A 27,207-nucleotide genomic window follows, 5' to 3' on the forward strand; every position below is an offset into this window, starting at 1 on the left:
CAGCTCAGTTTGTTCTTTGTATATAGCTTCTGTTGTATACGGTTGTATTTGAAATACTAGTTTATCTAACTGTTCTTTTAACTAGGCAGGGTTCTTTCTAAGTTCTACTCTAAATTTTCTTTCTTGGTGTATCCAATTTTGTCTTAATTTAATCATTTTTACGTATTCTAATGGCATGAATATATATATATATATCAGAGGCAATTATTAGTGATAATTATATTTTAGCATTCTGTAAATGTCCCTAAAGCCTTTAGTGACATTGAATCCAAACAATTAACTAATGTGGATAAAACATTTAGCACTCTTTGTTAATGTGCATATTTATTACTGCTAAAAGTTGTTTTTTCCCGAATCTTACTCATAGCGAGAGCTTTAGTGCACCGAACTGTCCCTTTTTTTTCTTTTCAAATTGAAAATCATATCTGCCTTCTTCTCCAACTTGCAAGAAATTTGTGATTTGGCAAAGATATCGGTTGAGGCAAAGCTTGTGGACACTTATTTTCTTGTGAAGTTGACTCTAATTTTAAATGTTGTTGCGCCAACTATGGAGAGAGTATTCTCATCCATGAAGCACATAAAAAATGAAGTGCGGAATAACATTAGTGATCAATATTTAAATAATTGTATAGTGTGTTACATAGAGCGTGATGTATTTGCAAATGTAAGTGATGATGTCATAATTAATCATTTTCATAATATGAAAATTCGAAGACAATTGTAAATGAGTGATGGATTTTTATGATATTAGTAATATAATTGAAAGTTTTAACCTTATTTAGTTCATGATCTCAGTCAAATGTGGGGAGTGAATTTGTAGTATATATATATATATATATATATGGCGAAACCCATCGGTGGCCCCCTAAAGTTGGCATCAACTTTTACTTAGACACCTCAACTAGGCTTTGTTCATTTTAGACACCTCAAGTAAGGCTCTGATGTGTCATTTTGACACTTTGTGCTGACTTGGCACATTACATGTGCTGCACCCATTTTAAGCGCATACAGAATGTTTTTTTTAGTTTTTTTTTGTTCTTCTTCATTTTATTACAAATAGTTTTGATTAATTTTTCTTTTGAAGTTTCAGAAGCATAATAGAGAAACCCCATTTGGCTAAAATTCAAGGATTTGCAGCTTAAAGGTAATATTTTTTACTTTACTTCATTCTTTACTTACAGAGGAGCCAACTGTAAGTTTCCATAGCATTCGTAAGACTATTTCAAAATGATTCCTAAAAAGTTAATTTTTTTCCCGTGATTTCGAACCACATCCTCAAATCTCTCTCTTACACCATGGTTCATCTTCTCCATAAAGATCTGGAATTGGAGGAGAAGAAGATCCGGTGGAGTGGGGGAGGGGTTGGGGTTGGGGTGGGTGGGGTTGAAGAAGACGACGGCGGGGTGGGTGGTGTTGGAAGACCACTGATAGGGTGGGAGGTGGGCGGTAATAGTTGTTAATTTTTATTTTTAAAAAATATTATTATTTGAATTTAAAAATGCCACGTGTCATCAAATTATTGATCAACTTTTCTATTCAAAAGTCATTATTTGATAATTATTTTTGATATATATATATGCCACGTGTATTTATTTAATTTGCTGATTTTGATACGTCAGGCGAATGCATTACACACACTTAATATATTTTGGTGATTGTCAAAAAAGTGTCAAAATGACACATCAGAGCCTTACTTGAGGTGTCTAAAATGAACAAAGCCTAGTTGAGGGGTCTAAGTGAAAGTTGGTGCCAACTTTAGGGGGCCACCGATGAGTTTCGCCTATATATATATATAATAAATTGTCATTTTATTACTATTCATATTTTATTAATCGATTTTTCATATAGATCGAAAAGACGAATGATTTGATCTGAAGCTTAAAATTGATTTAATCGAACCCAGAGATTTCAAATCCTGGATCTGCCTCTTTATTTAACATACATTTGGATCGAGTTATTTTAAGTGCTTTTAATTTAATTTTATTTTGGTGATGTTTAAAAAAAAATACTTTTAAACATTTACGTTTAGACCAATATTTTTTTATAAATAAACTAAAAGCCATAATTATTTTTAAAAGTTGATCCAAACACCCTCTCCCAATCTCTCATGTAATAGAGTAGTTTTCTTTTCAAAGAAAAACGCCAAAAACCTTTGCCAAACAAGCCATAGGTTCGAAGTTTAGGGGGTACTTTTATTGATTGGAAATACTAGCATAATACCAAGATTACCCTTCCGAAAAACGTAAAATCCATAGAAAGGTCGCATACAACTTGCATCACTTTGTCTCTTCACAAAGGGGGAAAAAAAAGCTCTCAATTCATCGGCCGATCTCCATGGCCGCCTCTTCGTCCTCATCGGCATCGGAGTCTTCATCGTCTTCTGCTCACCGTGACCGTAAGCGTCATCGGCGCTACCGAAAAGACAAAGATAAGGACTCTCTCAAGGTTCGCAAGAAGAGTCGCTCTCGCACCAAACGTCGCCGTAGCCGTCATTCATCGTCCGACAGCTATTCTTCTTCCTCATCATCCGAAGATTACAGGTCTAATTATGTTTAATTTGTTTTCATGGAGATTGGTTTAGGTATTTGACGATATTGCTTTATAAACCTAGGGTTAATTAGTCGTGTAAATTAATCTAAGAGTCAATGCTAGTTAGATACGAGTTATTTCAAATGATTGCTTCAAATTATTTGCTTATGTTGAAATCAGTTTTCTAAGCCTAATAAGTATTGGAACTGCAGTATTCTTCACCAACATATTTGTCATATTTGTCACCTTGTCAATATAAATAGATAGTGAGGTGTTCCCTAGCGCCTTAACTAATACCTTTCAAGTCACTGTTAATTGCCGAAAGCTGGGTATTATGAGCCAGACAAGTAATAAGTTATAATCTGGCCAAGAAGTGTTCTTTTAGGGTAATGTAATGTTTGAAAAATACCTTGATTTTTTCTATTCAAGTTAGGAAAGTTTTTTGGTGACTACTTGTAGGCAAGTTGGCTTGCAATTTGGAAAAGCTTAAACAACATCTTGCAATAGTGTCATCTATTTTTTCAACCAAGAGGAAGAAATTTTCCGAATTACATCTTGCAATGATGTTAGTGATAAATCAAGCAGCAATAACAACTTTGCTTGTCTCAAACTAGTTGTGTCTTCATCTATATGAGAATCATCACTGATCATTTTACTCCATTACACTCATCTCATGCTCCATGCCAATATTACGCTAATACAAATATATTTTATTGGAGATGTATAGTTCTCTTATGAGCTGTTTGGATATAGGGATTGAAGGGGGTTATCTGATAAAATTTGAGATGAAATTTGTTTCGTGTTCGGTTATGAGTATTAGCTAAAACCAGGAAAAACTCTATACCAAAATCCCGGGATTATAATTAGGATAGCTTTGTTTTGCACTAAACGACCCCTAAAGGGTAAAATACTCCTAGAAACCGTAAAACCTAAGGGTGCTATTTTTAGAAAACTGTTTAACCCATGAATATGTCAATTTTCAAATGTGTTATGTTCTGGAAGACTCCTCCTTGCTATCTTAGTCACTGCATGCAGTGGTGGAGCCACCTTAAGAGATATCAAATGACACCCCTAAGCCGGAAAATTACATTGTTTAGCTAGGTCAATTATGTATATATACTATATGTTGACTCCCTTTATTTTCTCTGTGTATCTACTTTTTTTAAAAAAATTGTGACACCCCTTAATAAAATTTCTGGTTCCACCATTGACGACTGCATGTAAATGCTATGTCCATCTGTTCCACAAAGTGCTTATTGATTCTAGCCTGCTGTTAATGGGAGGTCTTAAGTGTTTCTAAATTGGTTGGGTGCTTCCGTTTTCCTTGTAACCACCTACTTACAACTCTTTTGACGACAGTTCTTCAGGCAGTGAACGTGAAGCAGTCAACAGCTCAAAAAGACACATACAGAAAGATAGAGCCACAAAGGTGGTTGCTTGAGAAGATCTGGTTTTTATTCATTCAGTTACATGTTTTGCTTGAACATTGACATATTACCAGCTTCTTGTGTTTTTAGAAGAAGGATAAAGAGAAAGGGAAAATTCACCGGCAAAAACGTCGTAAGCATAAAATTAAAGAGGTAGGTTTTTGTTCTCGTGATCATGTCTTCATATATGATGCTGAACTACTTCTGCATTTTATGTTCTAATGGTTTACACAATTACACTGGCATATAAAACTTTAAGCGTACAGTTTCATAGTCCATATGAACTTTTTAGATTTCAGTTGTTCGGAGTAAATGCACTTTGTTAAAGTATGAGATGCTTATAGTTTTTTTCTGCCTGTTTATTTTTGGCTCTTCGAATTTGGAGCTGTGGTCTGTGACATGATGACTGGGTGCTCGATGACTTGCATGGTTTTGTTACTTTCTTGTGGATTATGGTGGCAATGCGAGCCATATACAGAAGCAGCAGGTGGAAAGTAGTGGCCCTGTGCAGCTCTCTAAGGTTTTACTTTTTCCTACTTAATTTTTGGTCCTTCAGAATTTTTCTCCGTTCTTTTTTTTCATATTGTAATCTACCAAATTCAGTTTTTGGGGCGTGACAAGGATGATGGAGTCCGTCGGAGTGCTGTCTCTGGAAAAAAGGTATGCTCATCTTTCTTGGAAACATTGCTACTAGAGTTAGTTACCTTTAGCTTGTGTATCAATTGCCTTGAAACATGGGTGGTGTTAAAGCTGTGTTACTTTTGTTTCTTGTTGTGGAATGTTAGTGGTTAAATGTTCTTAATTTGTAGATTCTCTTGAAGCTAGACAAGACAAAGGAGGATAAGGAAGCAGAGAGTAAAAGAAATGAATTACTCAAATTCCTGAATGCAAGTTATGATTGATTATTGAAGCCTAAAAGTTGGTGTAAGTTTCCTGCACGTTCAGGCAAATGTTGAAGCAATATATCTTCAAGTATCAGCGTTCTCATTGTATACAGAACTTGGATCATTTTGCCTTTCTTGGTGATGAGCGTTGGTTGAATCCAACCTCCAGTTTTAGTTCAATACCATGCTTCTGCATTTCTTCTGCTACCAGTGTGGGAAGTTAGTGAAAGCACTTTGAAATTAAGCTCTAATGTATGGTTTTGCAATACCATACACTGTAATGTTAAATTATGAAATGTTTTGGATGATCATTACTGACTTATATGGGAGGAAACCACCCCTTGGTTTCTGAGGAGAACAAACTTACAAACTGAACTTTGTCTAATTACAGGCAACTTATTTAATAGCTGACCATGTCTCAATTTTCGATATAGGCTTATAAACAATAATTTGACTAGTACAAATTACCTCTTGTTTTACCAAATGTAATTAGGTGATCGAAATATAACTTGTGCTGTTAAATCTGTTTGCCTTTTTTGGCTTGCTTAGTGAGTAAGGCACTTTCATGTGGGATGTCAATTGAATTTCCTCCTAACCTGCTTGCTTGATTTCAGATTTTCCCTACGATCTCTTATGTTTAAGGATAATGGTCATTTTGGACGATGTGGTCAATGCATTACTAGACAGCCAGTTAGGGTTGGTCATTCTTGTTCGGATTGTTTACTGCAGCCACTCATGTCTAACCCCTTCCCATTTCACTCCCTCTATTGCTATGGCTAATTAGATATGTGCCATCTCCTGTGATGTTATATTAGCTTCATCTGTTCTTGTTGTACGAAGTTTATCTTTGAATTAGACTGAGGATTCTGGAGATTTTAGATGTGCATACACTAGTTACTGCAGTACAAGAAATCAAGAATGAATTGAAGGTACCATTGCGAGTCTGTCTTTGACTGATCATATTATTTCAAAAGGATTTTCTTAAAACTAAAATAATGTAAGTATACGCATTGACATGGATAAGCTGTAAACTACCTAAGCCATAATCTATGTAGTAGATTGTTCTTTCTTAGTCATGGTAATTCTATCTATATACCACATTCTATCGAAGATTCCTTGATATTTGAAAGATTCAAGATTTAATCTTGATGGATCTGTCTTTAAGGTTTTTAGTATTGAGCTTATTGTTCTTTTAAAATTATAATTATGGGTTTATTTGATTTAATATTTATTGAAAGTTTAGTGGATTTTCAGGCATTCGGATGAACCTGTTGCCTAAGAGCTGCATCAGTCATTGCTGTATTATAACGTTTGAAACTTGTTATTCGTACTACTTCTGGTGATTTTGTCCCTGACTCCTCCTATTACTCATCTAGAGAGAAGTATACTTGCTTAACAGAAATTTAAGGGTATTGTGCCAAAATTAAGGTTTGCTGAAGGTTAACTTTTTCTTCCTAAACAGAATACATGTGAAATGAATACTCAGTCTCACCACACATAAAACACCAAAATTCCACTGCGCAACGCTCATCAACCAAATATTGGCACTACTTGAAATGACGAAAGGAGCTCATTATGTTTCAGCATTAATACATACAAACAACTAAAGAAGAAAAATTAAACTTACTAAAATTAGAAGAAACAAACTTGGTACTAGTCGTCTTCTTTTTTGTGTAAACGTAAGCTGTCTCTCCTGTTCGAGCTCCACCTAGTACAAAAGACAAACTGCCAGCAAGGAACGGTGTTACGGTTTGTTTATCTTGAACTAAACGTAGTCTCTACCTAAGCTCCTCTTTGTACTTTCCATAGACAATGACAATCTGCCAGCAAGTTCACATTTTTCATGCAATCTTGTAATAGTAAAACAATTTAATCAACTTATTACATGACAAGAACTTGTTACCTTTTCTTTTGGGCATGGTTAGTTTTGTGAGGTGAATTGGTCCAGATTATTTGGAAAAGCAGTTGACTACAAGCTCTCCCTTCCAATTTATTTTGACCTCTGCCATAAAAAAAGAGTTTATTTTGACCTCCTGGGATTAAAGAATTGTTTGTTTTGACCCTAGAAGCTCTATATAAACTCTCACCTTCAGAATTATATTCCCCTCAATGCAAACACAATCACTATCTCTTCCTTCATCAAATCCTTTTTTGGAATTAATCAATATGAAGTTCATACTCTTCCTTGCTTTATCCCTCTTCCTCCAAGGAGCTCTTGGTGATATAACTTTAATTTCTTCTTCATCCTTAATCATTTCAATTTGTTTGTCTTGCTCTTCGTCTGTTTAAAAAATATTGTCTCTTTTCTTTTTGGAAACTCTTTAATTTTAACTTTTCACATGACATGTTTAAAATCATAAGATTTAACAGATATTTTGGTACATTCTACATATCTTTTGTTTAAAATTACAAAATTCAAAAGTCTTCCTTACTTTCTTAAACTCCGTACATGTCAAGTTAAACCAAACAAAAAATTGAAACGGATGGAATAATTATAACTTTAGTAGTGTTAATTTCAAGTTGTAATATTTCTTTTTTGTTTCGAGTTATCTTTCAGGTGAGTTGATATGCGAGGAATTACCAGTGGAAATGTGTGCGCTTTCCATTGCGTCGGATGGAAAGAGGTGTGTGCTGGAGAGTCGGCCGTCTGATGAAGGAAATTTTGAAGTTGAGTGCCAGACTTCAGAAGCGTTTGCAAGTAATAAAATGTTGCAGGAATATATAGAGAGAGATGAATGTGTTGGTGCATGTGGAGTTGATAGGCAATCTCTTGGCCTCTCTTCAGACTCCCTTCTTGATTCTAAATTCATTGCCAAACTCTGTTCACATGACTGTTACAACAATTGCCCCAACATTGTTGATCTTTATTCCAATGTCGCTTCTGCTGAAGGTAATTTGATTCCTGTCCTATTTTCGAGCCTCTTAGTTCAATGGACAATCTTTTCCCAAAATAATTTAACTTTTAAGTACTGACAATGACAGTGCAAAAAAAAAAATCACATTATCAAGTCGTGACTAGACAATTTTATTTTATCACCTTTAATGCTAACACAATTGGATGTGAGATTATAAAAGGCCGAGATGACCAATTTGTGTGTTTCTTCATCTGTTTCTTTATTTGAAAGTGAGCTGGGAAAAAAATTACTAGAAGTTGAAGTTGTGCTTGGGCATGATTTTTTCTTTTAAAATAAAAATAAAAATAAAATTTTGAGAGTGAAAATCAGTACATTTGAACTAGTACTCTTCAAATACACCAATTGTCAAAATCAGTATTTTTCGAATATTTTTGGCTAAATTTCAACTTGCAAAGTTTATTTGCAAGTGAAGTCATGGCCAAAACACCTAGTGATCATTTAAAACCTTCACAAGATTATTTCTTATTAATGTAGTAGATATAATTTATAATTTGACAATATAATTTTGTTAAATTAGGTTTTGAGCCTAACTAATATCTCAAAAGCTAGCTCAGAGGGAGAGAATGTGGGACTTTTGTCATTTTTCAACAAATTCCATTATAATTAAAGTACATAATAAGGATGTATTCAGAAGGCATTTGACAAAGCTATGTACACTAGCTAGGCCTCTATGTTTTATTTGATATATAGTACAAGTTTAATTTATATGAGTTAGGTATTCATATTGATATCCTATAATAGTAAAATACATATGTGCAGGATTATCTTTGCCGGAAATGTGCTCGTCTCAGAAAAGTCGTCCACGCCGTGGAATGTCTCAGTCGGCGTCCCTAAGTTCAGGTGCTGCTGCTCCGGTCGTTTCTGGCGGCAGTTCTACTGGTCCAGTTTCTTCCGCAGATCCTCCATTCGGCAGTGATCCAGTTCCTGATGCAGCTGCTCCTTCCGTCGGCAGTAACGATCCAATTCCTGATGCAGCTGCTCCAGTCGGCAGTGACGATCCAGTTCCTGACGCAGCTGCTCCTTCCGTCGGCAGTGACGATCCAATTTCTGATGCAGCTCCTTCTCCTTCTCAATATTAAGTTGATTATATATTGTGTTGTGCTCTTAATTAATAAATGTGATATACACGTTATCGCAATATGTATATCTATCACAATTATCTCTGTTGACGATTTGATAGATACATTTGTTACTTGTATTATAAAGAGTCACTTGTTTATGCATGGTTTAGTTAGTTTTATACATATATATGTGTGTAATAAACAATTAATAAAGCAACTTGATATATATAGTAGAAACAGACAATTAATAGCACACAGTTTGAAACTCACCTCCTCTCCATCCATCGTCGTAGAATGTCGTTGTCAGAATCATTCCCCGGGTGTCATTTGGTTTCATTCAATATCAATAGGAATATTCATTTTTCACAAGGAATTTTAAGAAATACCCAAGCGTAAAACAAGAAAAGAGCAGAGTAGCTAAGAGAAAATTAACACCACTTCAGTACACACAATCTAAGGCACCAAAAAAGTCAATTCAAATGATATTTAATTCACATAATGTTAATCCAATTTGGTCAAATTGTCCAGGATGATCGGGAATCATTTCAACAACTTATTAATTTTTTACAAGTCTTATATAACACTATCATCTTTTTTTATAAAATAAAAAAATTCTGTGCTTAAATATTTAAATTAATATGAATTTTGAACAAAAATCTCAGTAAGACTCCCTTTCCGTCCCACGAAGGCCCAGCTCACTAAGACCATGTGATGGGATGGGCTTACCGTTTAGTCCCCTTGATTCCTTCTCCTTAAGGCCAGGTCTAGTTCCCTTGTTCTTTATTGACTATTGTCATAATTTAGTTTGACTCCTCCCTATTTTTGGGTATTCTAAACCTTTCAAATTTAGATCTAGAATTTTTTTGAGCACTAGGATTGATGGTAATAGAAGTTGAAAATTGGACAAGATCAAACTTCAACATTTGTTCATTTTGAAAAGTGATTTTCAAAAAATTATTTTTGGTGAGGCGAGAAACAATTTGTGTTGATCAATAAATTTTAAAAACACCTTTGAGCAACAATTAGTGTTTGATTAAGTTTTTTTCAAACTAAGTGTATTTTTCTCAAAGGTGTTTTTCAAAAAATTAGAGGGAAAAACTATTCTTTTTAAAACAAACTGTTTTTTCGGTTCATTAGAGGGCTTACTATAAACATAGGCCAAAAAAAAGCGAAGGGCCACCAAATGTTTATTTCTCTTGATGTTTTTTGGGTCAACACTTTCGAAAAAGCAAAGAGCCATCAAGATCAAAATTTTCATTTTAAGAAAATGCGTCTACTTAATTTTGGGGATTGAAATAACTACAGTAGTTTGGTTAACATTTGTAGAAATCTGATATATGATCTTTACCAAAGGAAGGATATTAATTAATTAAGAAAATGGCGAGAAATAAATGATACAGAAATAGTAATAAGGTGGGTGGGCATATGGTGGTTCATCTACTAATTGCCTCTATTATTTTTGTGATGTGACGCTGGAATAAATACTTATGAAGATATAATTTTAATATTACACTTTGGAGATCCCACTCTTCGTTTTTCTTAATTCCTTTTTCGAATGTAGATCATTCGTGAAAATGAATAGACGAATATATAAGAAAAGAAGAAAAACCCTTCACTTTTTGTAGAGCCATTGAAGTAATTGAGATTTTGTATTATATGAATATTTATTAGTACCTATTACGTTGGAAGAAATTAAGGAGGAGTACATTATTAAGACTTGGGAGGGCTAAATATTTACCTCTTCCAACTTACGAGTAACATCATATTCATTCTTACTGAATCTATTTTCGTGCACTGAAACATAAGAGTCATTTAGTATTAATAGATTTTTCTTTATTGTTGCAAAAATATTGAGTGATAATCGAATTAATGCCATAAAATTCAAAATCATTAAATGCTTTAGAGATATTTATATTGAGTGTTGATTATAAATATTCATATTTATTTTCGTCGCTAAATATAACATAGCAACAAAATAATTATATTATTTCTTTCAAATAATTGCTGCAAATTTTTTTATTTATTTTAGCGCTACCCGAAAAAGAAAATGTGGGCCTAGTACTCTATTATACAGTATACATACACCATAAGCTCCAAATTTGTCACCACTAGCACAAAATAGTCAAACTTAGGTTGTAATGATGAGGTGATGTGCCTTGAGAGGTATATATGGCCTTTCATCAATACAAAGTCAGTATAAACATTGAAAGATGACCGTTATCTTTAATCGTGCATGCAAATATAATTAAGAGCAAAAGGTCTAAAGTGGACCTCAACAAAATATCAAAACGAGTGGGCGGGAACAGCTAGCCAAACTATTTGTTAATGCAGTCTATTCATGGGACACACACTGTTATTTCCACGCAAAAAAACAAACGTTTGCCTAACTTGTCAAGTATTTAAAAAGTGTATTTTAGCCTAACTCAATCTAAAAAGTCAATTCATGAAAGAATGATCGTTCAAAATTATATAAAGAGATTAATTTTCGATCTCTCGTGAATTGAGGTGGGATAATTCAACAACCCCCTCCCTCTCCTGCGCGTCCAAAAATATAACATAATATAAGGATCCAAGTCGAGTAATTTTTTTTTTGAGGATATTGACTTTTGTAATACATTATACATGATAAGAAAGAGATTTTGAATCTAATTCTTTCGAATCTAATTTAATTAAAACTAACTCATAAAATGAAAATGAATCAAAATCATATGCTCCCTTCATTCCATAATAAGTGAATTTTTGAGGGATTTTTCATTATTCAAAATAATTGAATTGTTTAAAGTTCAAGATAGATGTTTGAAACTTTTTTCATAGTTACCTTTTCATTTATTGAAGTTTTATATTTTCTAGAAGATAAATCACATTACTTGTAAAGTTATATTCATGATTTTACAAAGAACAATAATAAAAAGTACGATTCAAATTATTTACTTAAATATTTCTCTTAATATGTATATATTGCCCACTTAATATGAAATAGAGGGCGCATATACGAATACCAAATGGTCGTCCCACAACAGAATCGGGACAGCTCAACACATGTTTGGTTTGCATCGGCAAATTAAAAATACAAATTCTGGCTTTCAGCTCGGCCAATAGACCCGCAACTCCCAACCAAGAAAATTATGGATGTGGCTCCCTTCCAATTTAATACTCCTCTGTACTTAAAAAGAAATCATAAATAAAAAAATATTTATATTAATTCACTTCTTAAAAAAAATAAATTAGAACTTTACAAATAAATATAAACACTTTAAAAAAAATTATAAGGGTGATATAAAAAAAATCAATTAATGTTTTCTTAATTTAATAAGATTGACAATTAATATAAAATAATTATTTTTAATATAATGATCAACTAATATAAGACGAAGGAGTGCGTAACATGGATCCTACAATCATGCAATCTCAATTAAAAAGTATTAAGAGCCCGTTTGGATGGGCTTAAAAAAATAACTTTTATGTATGAAGTGCTTTTAGAAATTTAAAGTGCTGAAAGTTATTTTTATAAATAAGCAGTTGAATGTTTGGATAAAAGTGCTTAAATGAGGAAAATTATGTGAATTTTTGGGTTAAAAGAATAAAAAGGGTAGTTTGAGAATTTAGTTAAAATATAAGGGATATAAAAGTAATTTCCATGGTCAAAGAAAATGACTTTAAGCACTTAACAAAAAAAAAGTTAGGAATCCTAACTTTTCATTTTTGACTGACTTTAAGAATTTCTGGCTTAAAGTTAGCATTAGGCAAACAGGTCCAAAAGCTGAAAAGGGGCTTTAAGTTGGTTTTGACCAACTTAAAGTCAATCCAAACGGACTCTAAATCACGTTTTAACTGTACTGTTGTACATAACATTTCAACAACAAAAAAACAAAATAGAGAGAAAAAAATAGAAACTAAATTCATGGGTATCATCAAGGAGAAAAAAATATAAACGGGAGTCCATTCGTAGTGCTATCAGTTACTACGAAGTACATATCTATATATATAATAAAGGAGAGTAGTTTGCAATATCTATATATATAATAAAGAAGAGTAATTTGCAATGTGGTTAAGTCAAGTGGCAAGTTATTGAAAAGTCACTTGATAATTTTAAGACAAAGTTAATAAATATTGCAATAAAAAATTTTGAATTTCAAATTTAAAAATACATTAGATTTTTAAAAAGAAATATATTTTTTATTAACTTAAAAATAGAAATCCGTAGGCAGAAAAATTCTAAATGAACTATTACTATTTTATAAACTTATCATTTTTAGATATTGTAAAATAAATTTAAATATATTTAATTTATATATTAAATTAAAAGATAAAAATATAAAAATACCACTACTACTACTACTAATAATAATAATGATAATAATAATTATAGCAAGAACAATAATAATTAGTAATAGCAATAGTAATAATAGTAAGACTAATATTAATAATAATAATAATAATAATAATAATAATTTAAAAGTTAGAAAAATAACAAACTAATAAAAAAAAGAATAAAAAGGAGATAAATGAGGAAAAAGAGAAATAGGGGGGGGGGAGGGTGGCAGGAAATATTTTGAAATATTTCTTTCAATTTAAATATATAACTTAAAGAAAAAATATCATTGTATTTTAAAAAATCAAAGATAAGGAAGAATAACAAAAATCTCTTCATTCAAAAAAACTGATATGATATTTAAATTCAAATTTAAATGAAAGATTTTTTTTGATTAGCTTAAAAATAGAAATTCATAGCATAAAAATTCTAAATGAACTTTACTATTTCATGATATATCATTTTCAAATATTGTAAAATACATTTAAATATATTTAATTTAAATATCAAATTTAAAAACAAAATATTAAAATACAAATTATGACGATGATAATAATTAAAAATAGCAATAGTAATAATAGCAAGAGTTATATTATTATTATTAATAATAACAGTAATAATAGTAGTAGCAGCAATAATAATAATATAACAAGATAGTTGCAGTACTAGGGGGGTGGGGAGATGGAGGAGAATATATTTCAAATATTTTTCTCAATTTAGATATATGGCCTAGAAATAAATATCATTGTATTTAAAAAAATAAAGAATAAGAAAAAAAATAACCAAAAAGATCTTTATTTAGAAAAATAGATATGCTATTTGAATTCAAATTTAAATGAAATTTGAATTGTAATAGAGTTCTATTTTCTTAATCTCTCTTATTCTCCTAAAGTGATTTATAATGCTAAACTTGCATCTCTTTTTAGTGTTATTGATCATTAGCTTTATTGGTCTATTTATTTACTACATTCTTTATATTCTTCATTTTCTATAAACTTTTTTTGATTCAATATTTTCATTTTTTATATACAGGTGAGTAATGATTGCATTACATGCTAACTTTTTTTCTACTATATACGGGCTTCAATTAGAGTAAGTAATATTTTTTATTCTAATTTAGTTTATTTATTTGTTTTATAAAATAAATACATTCGAAAGCAGAAAAATATATTTTTTAGTGATAAATATTTATCTTAAGCAGAAAAACAACTTTCAGGAGCAGTACTACATCGCATTCATATAGACATTTAGATATTTTATTATTTTCTTCATTTTTACTTGAAATCTACATTTATGAATAAGAACTTTATTTTACTGATCGTGCACGTCCTTTATTTTATACCAACAAGTGGTATTTTTTACATTCATTCTTGAGTAGTTCTTTATAGGTTACGTACATCAATTTTTTTTGAATAATTGTCAAGGCATGTTGTTCATGCTTAATTATTTATTTATTTTCTACTATTTACAATTAACATTATATTTATCTTTTGTCACAGATGTAACAAAGAAATCTAAAGTTTTTCCAGGTTTGATTTATATAAATACCTCAAAAAATTGAAATCAATATTTAAAAAATAAACAAAATATAATAGAGATTCAAAATATATAAAGGAGATTTAGATTATTTCTACGAAGAATTTTTTTTTACCATATTTTTTAATCTTATTATATTTTTAAAGCATAAAGATGACTTTCTCAAGAAACACTATATTATCAATTACATATCTACTCTCTTAGAAGGATTATAAAATAGATTTGCAGACATTTAGATTCTTGATTTTGCTTGGAATGACATTTTTTTATTGATTTGCATGTCTTTTATCTTATACCACTAAATGACATTTCGCATTATTTCTTGAGTAGTTCCTTATTATAAAAGGAATTAATAGACTATGCAAAATATATATTTTTGGTGCATACGAATAAGTTATAATGATGAATGTTAAAATATCGTGTAATTTTTTTAATATTATAATTTAGAGTATAATTAAAACGATGTACATAACTTACACTAATTTTTTTTCATAAACTGAATTTATGATTTTTATTTTTTTCTTTAAAATTCATATTAAGAAATTTTCGTGCATTATGAAACTCTTTTTAATTTCTATGACAAAGTTAATATAATTTTGAATTTGAATAAAAAATAAATTTTAAATTAAATATGAGATAAAAATTTAGTCGATAAAGGTGAAAGTGTTTAACTTGAATTTTAAATCATAACCACTTTTAACAGATTAGATTATGTTGGAGTCTTCTTCTATCTTCATTTGTTTTTATCATTTTTATGATGCATAACAAGACTTATAAATTCTAATTTCAAGTTACACAAAACTTACCCATTATAAAAATATATGTAGACAAATCGTCAATCAGTATCTCTATTTATATTTTGTGGTAATATAAAATTATAATTTAAAATAAATAGTCAACCAATTAATAACTCTATTTATATTTTGTAGTAATACGAAGTTAAAATTTAAAATAAAATATAATAGATAAATTTAAAATTAAGATAATTATGAACAATGGAATAAAAGGTTAGAAATAAACTAAATTTCAGGAATAAGAAAAATACATATTAATATTATATTAAAAATAAATAATAAGCGAGGATATTTTGTAACGTGAGAAGTTATTAAAAAGTCACACAGTAATTTAAGGATATTAATCAATGAGTAACGCGATAGCTATGACAAAACTAGGTAACAAAAATTATAAATTACCGTCTAGTAAAGAAATTGAAGGGCAAGACTTTCATTTAGATGAAAGAAACTCTTTTTATTATAATGAGCAGAATCTCAGATTGTACATATCATGTAATTAAGTTCTCGAATTGAATGAATATTAAAACATAAAAAGCTAAGTAACTAAATATAAACTTAGAAAATAAAAGAGAAGAAACCTCAATTGCTTATGACATGTGACACAATTTTTTCAGTCATACTCAAACTAGCGAAAAGTAATTATAATACAGTAAAAAAATTACGAGTAAATAAAATAAGTATATCTATTTTATACTACTAAGAAGAGATGTTGATTATGGTAAGCCAAGTGATAAGTTAATAAAAATCAATATAACCAATCTTATAACTTTAAATAGTGAACTGTGTAATATAAAAAAATATGAAACATAAAAGTTACTTGATAATTACATGATTCGTTGTCTTTAATCACATAGATTTGATTATGGGGGATAGGCGGGAGGGGGGGGGGGAGTATATGTCATTGACTTTTACTTGATTGGTTTGATGTAACAACAAGTGCAGGTAAGTAGTTATCTTTTGTGTGAGGTGAAAAGGTGCCTGAGTAAGTAGATAAATGATGTGGCGATAGGTGAAAAGTATAACTGGTAGTTCGATAAGAAACATTGAGTAATACCTTTGGAACAAAATTGGTACTTAGATGCAACTCAATTTACGGAGGGGTTCTACAATTTCATTATGTGTTTTGTTCAGACCAATTTGGACGCATATCAATAATGACTTATCTGTATTGTAACGAGTTTAATCAATAGTAATTTGGATTGATTTGATATAAATATCTTATGCAAATATGTAGTTAGCTTTTGTATGAGGTGAAAAATGGTCTTAAGTAGGTGGACGAATGATATGGCGATACGTGGCGAGTATAACCGATAGTTCGATAAGAAACATTGGTACGTAATATCTTTGGAATAAAATTGGTACGTAAATGCAACTAAGTTCATGAAAGGGTTCTACAATTTCCGATTTAATTAATTGTATTAAGATGTTTCACAATTTCTGATTAGCATTATATGATTACAATCTCTTTAAGCTTCAAAAGCTTATTGTTCTTTCACTCTTCTACGACTATCATCAAATTCATTACTCAGATTATAATACAAATTTTACGTTCTAATTATTTCATTATAGCTCTTACGCTTACTGACATTCGATTATTGCTTACATCGAATTATTATTTCATTATAAAGATCAATTCGATTTACTTTCCTTTAATTCACTTTACATAAATTTAACTATATATTTTTTAGTGCGAAAAAGATAGTGAAATTGACTTTTCAATATATATCATATATGATCTAAGAAAATACGTCAAACTTTGTAGTGTGATTCATAACCAAACAGTATGTAGCAGTAAGGGGGTTCAGTAAAAATTATTATATATATATATTAAGAAATCTATTGAATATTTATAAATAGATTAAAATTTAAAAGATTGATATAATGAACTAGTTCATTCTTAATGACTCGAAATTTCCTACCGACAAAAAAGGATTTAAAAAAAAAAATTAACTCTCATTCTCATCAAAATTTATAGGAAATATTTAATTCCGACTAGTCAATTATTGACTTGTTTCAGTCAGAAACTCTACCGGAAATTTACAATTTTTAATAGTGGTGATTTCTATATTTTTTAATCCTTATAATTTTTTCAAAAAAGTGTAAATAAATTTATGAATTTTAAAAACATGTTTAAAAGTATTTTAATAAAATTATTTTTATTTATAAATTTTTAAATAGACGTGTAAACGAAAAAATAGACAACATTATTCTCAATAACGCTCGATTCTTGGGGAACATCCTATAAAATAAAATTATTTTTTTTGAAAAAAAAAACTCTCGATTTCCTAAACCCTACTGCAAAGTTGGGGTGTTACTAGGCACTAGCGTGGCATTCATATATTATGCATGTCATAACAAATTATATTATACACATATATGAGCTTCTTTCTGAAATATTCTCTTCATTTCATAAATTCTTAAGGTAATACACGCATATTAAAAAAATATTTAAGGACATTATTTGAATTGTATTTTTTATTATTATTTTTTATAAAATTATAAATATAATTTTACAAATAGTGTAATTTATCTTTTAGAAAATATAAAACTTGAACAAATAAAAAGGCAAATATAAAAAAATAATCAAAAATTCAAGTGAAAAATCCACATCTCAAAAATTTACTTAATATGGAATGGAGGAAGTATTTAGTAATACGATAAATAATTAAGATACGAGTCAAAAATATATTTAAATTTTTATTATTTTTTGAGTTTCATAGCTAAATTATTAAAAGTATAAATTTAATACCTAAACTATCACTTATTAATTTGAATGAGATATAAAAGTAACATGTGAATTAAAATAAAAATAAAAATATTTTTAAAATAACATATAAAGTGAAAATATGACAAGAAAAATGAACTAGTTCGTTTCCAATGCACCATTATAAGTTAAGTCGTTGGCTTCCAGAGCCATGAATATTATGGCAGCCGCATTTAATTACTTATCGGTCACCATTCTCCCTTCCCCTTTTAACTTTTCATATAACTACCCTATAAATATACATATGATATACTATCACCTCTCATAAAGCAGCAGTCTTGAACTAAAGAGAAAAAATAAAATGGAAGGCATCGAGCACAGAACATTGAACGTTAATGGCATCAACATGCACGTAGCTGAAAAGGGCAAAGGCCCCGTAGTACTCTTCCTCCACGGTTTCCCTGAGCTTTGGTACACGTGGCGCCACCAAATGGTAGCCTTCTCTGATTTAGGCTACCGATCGGTGGCGCCCGATTTACGTGGCTACGGGGACACGGATGCGCCCAAGGAAGTTGCGAGCTACACTTGTTTTCACGTAGTGGGGGATTTGGTAGCGCTTATTGAATCGTTAGGAGTGGAGAGCGTGTTTTTAGTGGCCCATGATTGGGGTGCCATGATAGGTTGGTACTTGTGTTTGTTTAGACCTGATTTGGTGATGGCATATGTTTGTCTTACTGTGCCTTTTAGGCCAAGGCATCCTAAAATGAAGCCAATTCCTACCATGAGAGCTTTCCTTGGAGATGATTACTACATGTGCAGATTCCAGGTACATATTGTTATGCTTCCTTGCATAAGTGTTCTACATTACTTTTTTGAATTACTGCTTTGATTTGAGCGAGGATCTTTCAAAACAGTCTGTCTGACTCACTCACTTTGTGAGATTCACTCATTTTATTTGTTGTTGTTGCATGCATGATTAATAAAATGGTATTAATTGTAAATCACAGTACGTACAAAAAATGGTTAAGCAATTACTGAAATTTAACCGAATATAAAACTTATTTGTCTGATTTTCAGGTTGTGAATTTAATTATTCATAAATCATTATTTCTTATTATTTTTAAAAATAAACTTAATAGTAAAAAAATAAAAAGATTATACCGTTTTATACCTTTATTGCTTTTGCAAGCAAAAGTTAAAGTTTGTCGGTTCTTTTCTGTAGTAGCTTTCATTCTAAGCACACCTTTTTGCTAAAGAAAATTCTTGTTAAAAGCACTTTTAAGTATTTGAATAGGTTTTCTATCTCTTATTTTTCTTCCAAAGTAAGTAAACTACAAGACACTGGTAAAAGCTATCTCTAAAAGAAAAGAATTGGCAAGTAGCACTGGTCATCTCATTAACTATCAATAAAAACTTTTTTATTCTTCAACACAGAAGGAGCATTCCTAAACTGACTTTTACTTTTCTAGTACTCCTTTTAACTTCTAGATGTTTAAGCTTTTAAAAAACAAAAGGAGTTAAATAAATTTTGTTGTTGTACATTATTGACTTCTTGTTTTTGAGAAAGAGCAGTAGATCCAAAGGTCCTTGTTACAAAATAGAGATTACAGTTAGCATTATTAATTGTCAAATCTGGCTATCCAAGGCAGTCCTTTCTTATTTTTGTTCTCATTGAATCAAAATGGGGTCCAAATGTACTCGCAGCACAAACATAGAGTGATGAGTTGCTGCGGTACAGTGGATTTTAATGATGTAACGTGCATGCATTCCAAAATAAAATGAATGTTGTTTCAGCAAAAAAAAAAGTTGTTGGTATTGAATTAAATATATATATATATATATATATATATATATATTTTTGAATTGGGCACTATCTAGAAGAAGTTGTTATTCAATAGAAGGGTATGACTGGAAAATACTATTTTTTGTTCTTAATTCCTAAAGCGATTGTTATTTTTGTACTTTCTTTTTAATTTGTATAGCAGTATAATATTTGGTAGTATATTTGCAGGAGAATAATTACCATATAATTTTTTATATATTTGGTAGTATATTTGTAGGAAAATAATTATCATATAATTTTTTGTATATTTGATAACACATTAAGGAGATATTTAGTTTTCTTATTTCAATATTGTATCACATATATATTCTCTCTTGGGGAATGAATAAAGGGCATTCAAGATTGTACAGTTCTTTTCAAGGTATCATAACCAAAAAAAAAAATCTTCATCATAAATTTTCATGGCTGGTGACAACGTACCTCCTCCACCACCATCCAAAATTAGTCTAATAGACCACTTATCTATGGATTCCTTATTACGTTTTGGAATGACCTAGTTTAATTTGTTCATTAACATATTTATTTTCTGGAGAAAGTTGTGTCTATCCCTGCCTCCCTGGACCGGGAATAGGGAATCAAGAATACAAATCGGTGTACCTACGAGTGTCTATTTAGTCTTGTTTAACTAAGTGGACGTTTGAACACATTTCAATATGATTTTTGAAAAAAAAAATAGTTAAATAAAAGCTGATATTTGAAAATTGATCCGGAGAAAAAATTTAAATGGCCCATGTAATTCTCAACGCTGGTTGTGGTGCTCATTCAACATATGAGTTACAATATTTCGCACTACATTCATCCTACCTCTGTCCCATGAGTTCTTGTGCAGTAAAGTTCTGAAGTACAACTTGATCCACATACATATTTTAGTACTGTTCCTTAAATACTTGAGTGCTATATTGTTTGAATTTTTCAAAAATATAGTAAAAAAATGTTGACGGGTACATGATACTTCAAAGTGGTGCAATAATTCTGCATAGTCCAAACAACATAAGCTTATGGGTAGCTCATTATCTTGTCAATAATTTTTTTGATCATTCAGTATGGACACGCTATGTTACTGTTTCCGTGTACCTACCAGGACCAAGACCTTCTCAGATAAAATTCAAAACTAGCCAAATGGACGTGACTTGATGGCTGGCTCAATAAATGTAATTGTCACGTGAATGTATCTTGGTATAATTGGTTGGTTAGGACGGTTGAAAGACCTACCTATATTAAAGACTTCTTTTCATTAATAATCTGCCAATGAACTTTTATACAATTTTATTGTATACAATTATGACTTACTATAAAAATTGATACAAAATGATTAGTCTAAGCTTGATTTTGTGATTTGATTATCTCTGTTTCTGTAATGTGGCCTTAATGTAACATGGTGATTTTGCTATTAGGACCCTGGCATGGAAGATGAGATAGCCAGATACGGCAGTGAAGCGGTACTGAAAAAGATATTAACAGATAGAAAACCAGGACCACCTTGCTTGCCCAAGGAGAACCCCTTTGGCATTTCCCCTGATGATAAGCTGCCTTTATGGCTTTCTCAAGATGAACTCAACTACTATTCTACCAAATTTGACCAAAAGGGCTTCACTGGAGGACTAAACTACTACCGCGCCCTCGATTTGTACGTTCCATTGCCCCTAATTATATTATAATTGGCTGCTATTTGAATGTGATTTTGTGTGAACTTGCTCACATTGCTGGTCCATTCAAAGGAAGAGAATTGGATCATATTTTCATTAAATTTCCATTGTTTATTTATGTAATTAATATATATTGCTTACACCGAAACGTTGAATTTTGGGCAGGAACTGGGAGCTGACAGCGCCATGGACATGGGTAAAAGTGAATGTCCCAGTGAAATTCGTGGTAGGTGATTTGGATGTGGTGTATACAACACCAGGAATGAAAGAGTATATACATGGAGGAGGTTTCAAGAAAGATGTGCCGATGCTGGAGGATGTTGTTGTGCTGGAGGGAGCTGCCCATTTCATTAATCAAGAAAGAGTTCAAGAGACAAACTCTCACATTCATGACTTCATTAAGAAGTTCTGATCTTAATGTTACTCGTTTGTTGGCTCAACTTACGATCTAGTACTGCGTTTCGATCTCTTCTGGTTACTCAACTCGGGTGAAACGTTGTTTTTCAAGTTTTATTTGAGTGCTCTCAGTTCTTATTCAACGTTTGTGGTTTCGAAAATTATAGTTGTTATGCTTACAGCACTCCCTTTCTCTCGTATGATAGCTAGAAATTGAAAACTCAACTCAAATTAATCAAGTCACAGCTGCTGAATCGGGACTTTTTTAGTAATGCGATGGTCATAGGTTCAATGTTCCGAGAGAATAACACAACTAGGTGGTGTCATGTAGCAACAAGGGGAAGTGAAAGGTCGAGAAAAATTTGGGACCTACAATTGCCAACGTATTGTTTCGCCATTTTTGGGGTTAATTTCACATTTGTAAATTTTGTTCCTAAAATTGAAAAAGAACCGATATGCGAATTTTTTTCTTAATTTACATATATTTCCCCAAGGAAAACTCAACGCAATTTAACGGAGAGATATCAAATTGTTATTCTATTTTTTAGGTTACTATATCTAAACAACAAATTGTCATGAAAACAATTAACCAACTACAGCTGTTCATTGTCCATAGACATTACATGAACTATCTACTACTACGCTTATCGATCAGTGCATAGATGATAAATTTACCAAGCCAAAACAACATCACCAGACAAAATATACACTTGCTGTCCCTATTGTAAATTGAAAGGAGAAAGAGGGAGGCAAGTGGGTATGATTAGGGTGGCAACGTAGAAGTGTAGCAGGTGGGATAACTATTGTAAATGGGGCCTTGAGGATTGGACAATAGCTTGGGAATGGTATGCCAAACAAAACATCGGCATCCCTACCCTTGTAGTCATCTTCAGTGGCCACATGCTGTAAACCTTTCAAATTTACGGAACCTATATGACATTCACAATTCCAAACGAGCCAACCCATAGCACATGAAGATGGGGAGTGTATTTTAAAACAATTAGTCACAATTTCTGACATATGCTAAAGCTATAAACTGATGCACAGCACTCATTTTAAACTAAAACTTGGTTTCAAAGTAGATAGAAATCAAATATCCTTAACAAGACAAGTAAGCATAAGCAACTGCATACTAGAGTCTGCAAAAACTTGTACTGGCCACAATCCAAATGACAGACATTCTGAGATAAATAATAGAAATCAACTTAAACCTTGTAACCCCTGCTCTTCCTCTTTCCTCTAGCTCTCTCAAACTTTCTTCCTTTGGCACGCACATACGGTTTGGTATGGCTGTGTGGAACACCTGGAGCTGGACCAAAGTGCTTCACTGCTTCACGTGCATTCTTAGGACCTCTTAGGAGAAGCTGCAAATCAATCAACAATATTAGCATTCAAACAAACCGGGACTCATTATTATAATTATAAATTTACACAGTAAAGGGATGATTAAGTCTGCTATCTCTTTATAAAACCAAACAAAAGCCTCAAATTTTTAGAAACCTTGTAAAGTGATGTGAAAATAACACTAAATGGTTCAACAGATTCAGCACAAAACCTAAAAAAACAATTTCCAACCAAATTGAACACTATAATAATCTAAATACATAGAAATTCAATCAGGGTAGACACAAATTTTTAGAAACATTTTTCATGTTACATCAGCTTTCTGTGCTTTTTTTCCCAATATCTGGTTAATTGAGAGCATATTTTTTTCCTCTTGAAATTTGCAGTCATCCATAATAGAGACCCAAAAATATACATAACAATAATTTTTGGGGGAAAATATAATACAAATACGTTGAAGCACACATCCATCTATTCAGTTAGGAAAAGGCCTAAGCAGATAGTATCTTTTTCTGGTTTGCTATACGATTAGCAAGAAGAACTACGCGCGATAAATGAACAGCTAAGGTCCTCTTAAAATTAGATGTAACCCATATAATAGTACATTTTCATGTTACATTCGCTTTCTACGCTTTCTTTTTCAATATCTGGTTACTTGGGATGATATGTTGTTCCACTTGAGATTTGTAGTCATCCCAGCAGAGACAAAATATATAACATAATAGTTGTATGGAAAAAATGTAATCCCAATACATTGAAGCACACATCCATCTATTCAGTTAGGAAAAGGCTTAAGCAGATAGGATCATTTTTCTGGTTTTCTATACGCACAAATAAAATCTTTGAAATCATAGGAAGATTTCCAAGAAGAACTATGTGCGACAAATGAACAGCTAAGGTAATCTTAAAATTTGCAGTCATCCAGATAAAAGTTGCTTTTTCATGTTACGTTAGCTTTCTTTTCAAAAATCTAGTTAATCAAAGAGGATATGTTGTTCATCATAAAATCTGCAACCATCCAGAAGGAGACTCAAAAACTATACAACATCATACAACATACCAATGAATTGGAAAAAATGTAATCCCATTACATTGAAGCACAGTTCCATATATTCAGATGGGAAAAGGCTTAAGCAAAAAGGATCATTTCTGAATTCCTATACGCACAGAAAAAATCTTTGATATCATAAGAAGATTACCAAGAAGAGTAAAGTGCGACAAATGAACAGCTAATGTAATGTTAAAATTTATAGACATCCAGATAATAGTACTTTTTCATGTTACATTAGCTTTCCATGTTTTCTTTTCAATTATCTAGTTAAAACTAGAGATTATGTTGTTCGTCTTAAAATCTGCTGTCATCCTGAAAGAGGATCATAAAAAGTACAACAAGCTAATTGTTCAGAAAAAATGTAATCCCAATACATTGAAGCACAGCTCCATATATTCATTCAGTTGGGAAAAGGCTCAAGCAGATAGGATCTTTTATGGGTTTCTATACGCACAGATAAAATCTTTGAAATCATAAGAAGATTTCCAAGAAGATCGATGTGCAACAAATGATCAGCTAAGATCAACAAAAACATAGAGTGCAATGGACAAAGCAAACGCCACTAAAATGACATTCAAAATGCAGAGGACATAATTGATCAATGTGAGACAAAGCAGAAGCCACTAAAAAAATAACATTGAATACAGAGGACGTAGATGAATTGCAAAAAAATTCGACGGATAAAAAAGAATGCCAAAAATCCCAAATGGTCAATGGTTAACATGAAAGCACGTGGGTACCATCACCAAGTCAGAGAGTGCTTTACTAGAAAAAACCACAACACTAAATTTCACCAATAATTCCACAGATGTACTAATCTTTAACAATGACAAATAGAGAATCCAAAAAACAGTTTTCATTCTCTTCTTATATAAAAATACAATGAAAGACACAGCTGATGGTCACATATATCAAAACATCAAAGCCGCTCAAATGTGTACGTAGAATCAAGACTCATTAAAAAGGCATTAAGACCATTAAAGGGCACAAATAGTGCGACTAAATACATCAATCCCTAGATATCCAAATATCAAAAGCTTTTCCAATCTGTTAATCCATGAAGAAACATTTGCTAAACAAAATAAGTAACATCAAAATCTGAGAATATGAGACTCGTCCCCACTTTCTAACTATAACTAGCAACTATTTCACCAAGAGTAGCAAATATAGATACAAATCACTGATAGCTAACAAAAACACATAATATTGCAAGTAGCAAAGCACTATAAGGATCTGATTCAATACCGTGTTCTGGCCAAGTGGAGCCCTGAGAGCCAGCTGATCGAATGTCAAGCATTCACCACCAGACTTCTCAATCCTTGCCCTGGCTGTCTTTGTGAACCTCAAGGCACAAACCTTCAATTTTGGAACTTCATAAGCCCTAACATCGTCGGTAATAGTACCCACAATGACAACGGTCTTGTCCTCCTAATAAACACATAGCAAAAACAACCGCTACTTTAACCACAAACACACAAACACATAACCTACACATCTGAATCAAACATGTATGAACAAAACAAAAGGAAGCCCTAAACAATATACCTTTCCTTTGGCATAAGAAATCAACCTCGAGAGAGAAAGTGGAGGCTTGTTAATCTTGCTCATGAAGAGCCTCTTGAGAATCACCTCATTGAACTTGCTTCCGGTCCTCCTCGCCAAGAATCGGTAAAGCTATTAACCAACACACATCAAGCAACAAACTTTAAGCCATCAAAGAAGTTGAAAATTACCTATATAAAAAAACACTTCAACTACATATACCTTAACGAGAAGCTTGAGGTAAACATCGTCAGATTTAGGGGCGGTACGCTTAGTCTTCTTACTCTTACCTCCGGCCTTCAGATCGATACCCATGGCTGGACTCTGCTGAGAGAGATGGAGAAATGGCTGCAGGGGGGGCGCCTCTTATATTAATATATGGAATGAAGTGGGGGAGCTAGGGTTTTTAGAGAGGTTTGTGTTGCCCTTGTGTTTTTGTGTTGTTTAGGTCTACAATAACTCTATGCACCTTACATAGATATTCGACACGTATTTCCTTACTATGACGCATCTTTTTTCTATCTTATATTCATTCTTCTCCACGAGTTAGGGTTGTGTTTGTGTGCACTATTACAACCCTAATTTTAATATTTAATTAACCCCTTTTAACCTTTATTCATTTAATTAAGATCACTAATAGACATCCAAATTAGCTTAGGTGGATAAAATTAGTCGCATGGAGTACCACTAAACACTTTTTAAAAAAAAAACTAAAATGGAACATACACAGAATGGAAAATGCACCAACAACTAATCCCTTTTGATACAAAGAGAGTCCTAGTTTATGCATATAAAAGAAATAATGGATGAAACTCGAGTGGAAAATGATAGATTAAGTATATTTTTAACCATTAACGTTTATATTTTCTCACTTTTTCGACTAACTTATATTACATCAATATAAGTCCACTACTATTAATCAGATATGTTGAATTTGAATTTCGGATATGAGAAAATATTTTTGGGTATTCGAATGAATCCTGTAATGCGTGATTTGAATTTAATTAGAGCTTCACGGGCTCTAGACACCAGGCCAGAAACCAAAAAAAAACTAACTTGTACGTCATGTTTAGTTTGGAACTTTTTAAGAAAAAAATAGTGCAATTGGATTGTGTTAATGAGTAATCTTTTTTTCATTTATTATTTTTTAATACTTTTATTTACTTCTTTGTTAATTTTTAAAATGCAAAAACTGAAAGTGAATCAAGCTTTTTAATGATTTT

At 31.5% G+C, this 27,207-nt stretch overlaps 4 protein-coding genes across 4 annotated transcripts; 3 read left to right on the forward strand and 1 right to left on the reverse strand.

The window, feature by feature from the left end:
- The first annotated feature begins 2,258 nt into the window (after positions 1 to 2,258).
- LOC129886130 (uncharacterized) lies at positions 2,259 to 5,246 on the forward strand. Its single transcript, XM_055960682.1, has 6 exons — positions 2,259 to 2,540; positions 3,889 to 3,958; positions 4,047 to 4,109; positions 4,435 to 4,476; positions 4,560 to 4,616; positions 4,766 to 5,246. The coding sequence occupies exons 1-6, from the start codon at positions 2,335 to 2,337 to the stop codon at positions 4,856 to 4,858; spliced, it is 531 nt and encodes a 176-aa protein (XP_055816657.1). The 5' UTR covers positions 2,259 to 2,334; the 3' UTR covers positions 4,859 to 5,246.
- A 1,507-nt stretch (positions 5,247 to 6,753) lies between these two features.
- LOC129884657 (uncharacterized) lies at positions 6,754 to 8,978 on the forward strand. The gene is made up of 3 exons (XM_055958944.1): positions 6,754 to 7,058; positions 7,398 to 7,730; positions 8,515 to 8,978. The coding sequence occupies exons 1-3, from the start codon at positions 6,950 to 6,952 to the stop codon at positions 8,832 to 8,834; spliced, it is 762 nt and encodes a 253-aa protein (XP_055814919.1). The 5' UTR covers positions 6,754 to 6,949; the 3' UTR covers positions 8,835 to 8,978.
- A 9,371-nt stretch (positions 8,979 to 18,349) lies between these two features.
- Positions 18,350 to 22,208, forward strand: LOC129884658 (uncharacterized). The gene is made up of 3 exons (XM_055958945.1): positions 18,350 to 18,988; positions 21,400 to 21,632; positions 21,817 to 22,208. The coding sequence occupies exons 1-3, from the start codon at positions 18,524 to 18,526 to the stop codon at positions 22,061 to 22,063; spliced, it is 945 nt and encodes a 314-aa protein (XP_055814920.1). The 5' UTR covers positions 18,350 to 18,523; the 3' UTR covers positions 22,064 to 22,208.
- Positions 22,209 to 23,097: 889 nt separating this feature from the next.
- LOC129886132 (60S ribosomal protein L18-2) lies at positions 23,098 to 26,368 on the reverse strand. The gene is made up of 4 exons (XM_055960683.1): positions 26,207 to 26,368; positions 25,988 to 26,116; positions 25,688 to 25,870; positions 23,098 to 23,411 (listed from the first exon to the last, which is right to left on the reverse strand). The coding sequence occupies exons 1-4, from the start codon at positions 26,297 to 26,299 to the stop codon at positions 23,253 to 23,255; spliced, it is 564 nt and encodes a 187-aa protein (XP_055816658.1). The 5' UTR covers positions 26,300 to 26,368; the 3' UTR covers positions 23,098 to 23,252.
- Between the last annotated feature and the right edge of the window lie 839 nt (positions 26,369 to 27,207).

Source organism: Solanum dulcamara, chromosome 4 (assembly GCF_947179165.1).
Source record: "Solanum dulcamara chromosome 4, daSolDulc1.2, whole genome shotgun sequence".
In the NCBI taxonomy this organism is placed as follows: Eukaryota; Viridiplantae; Streptophyta; class Magnoliopsida; order Solanales; family Solanaceae; genus Solanum; species Solanum dulcamara.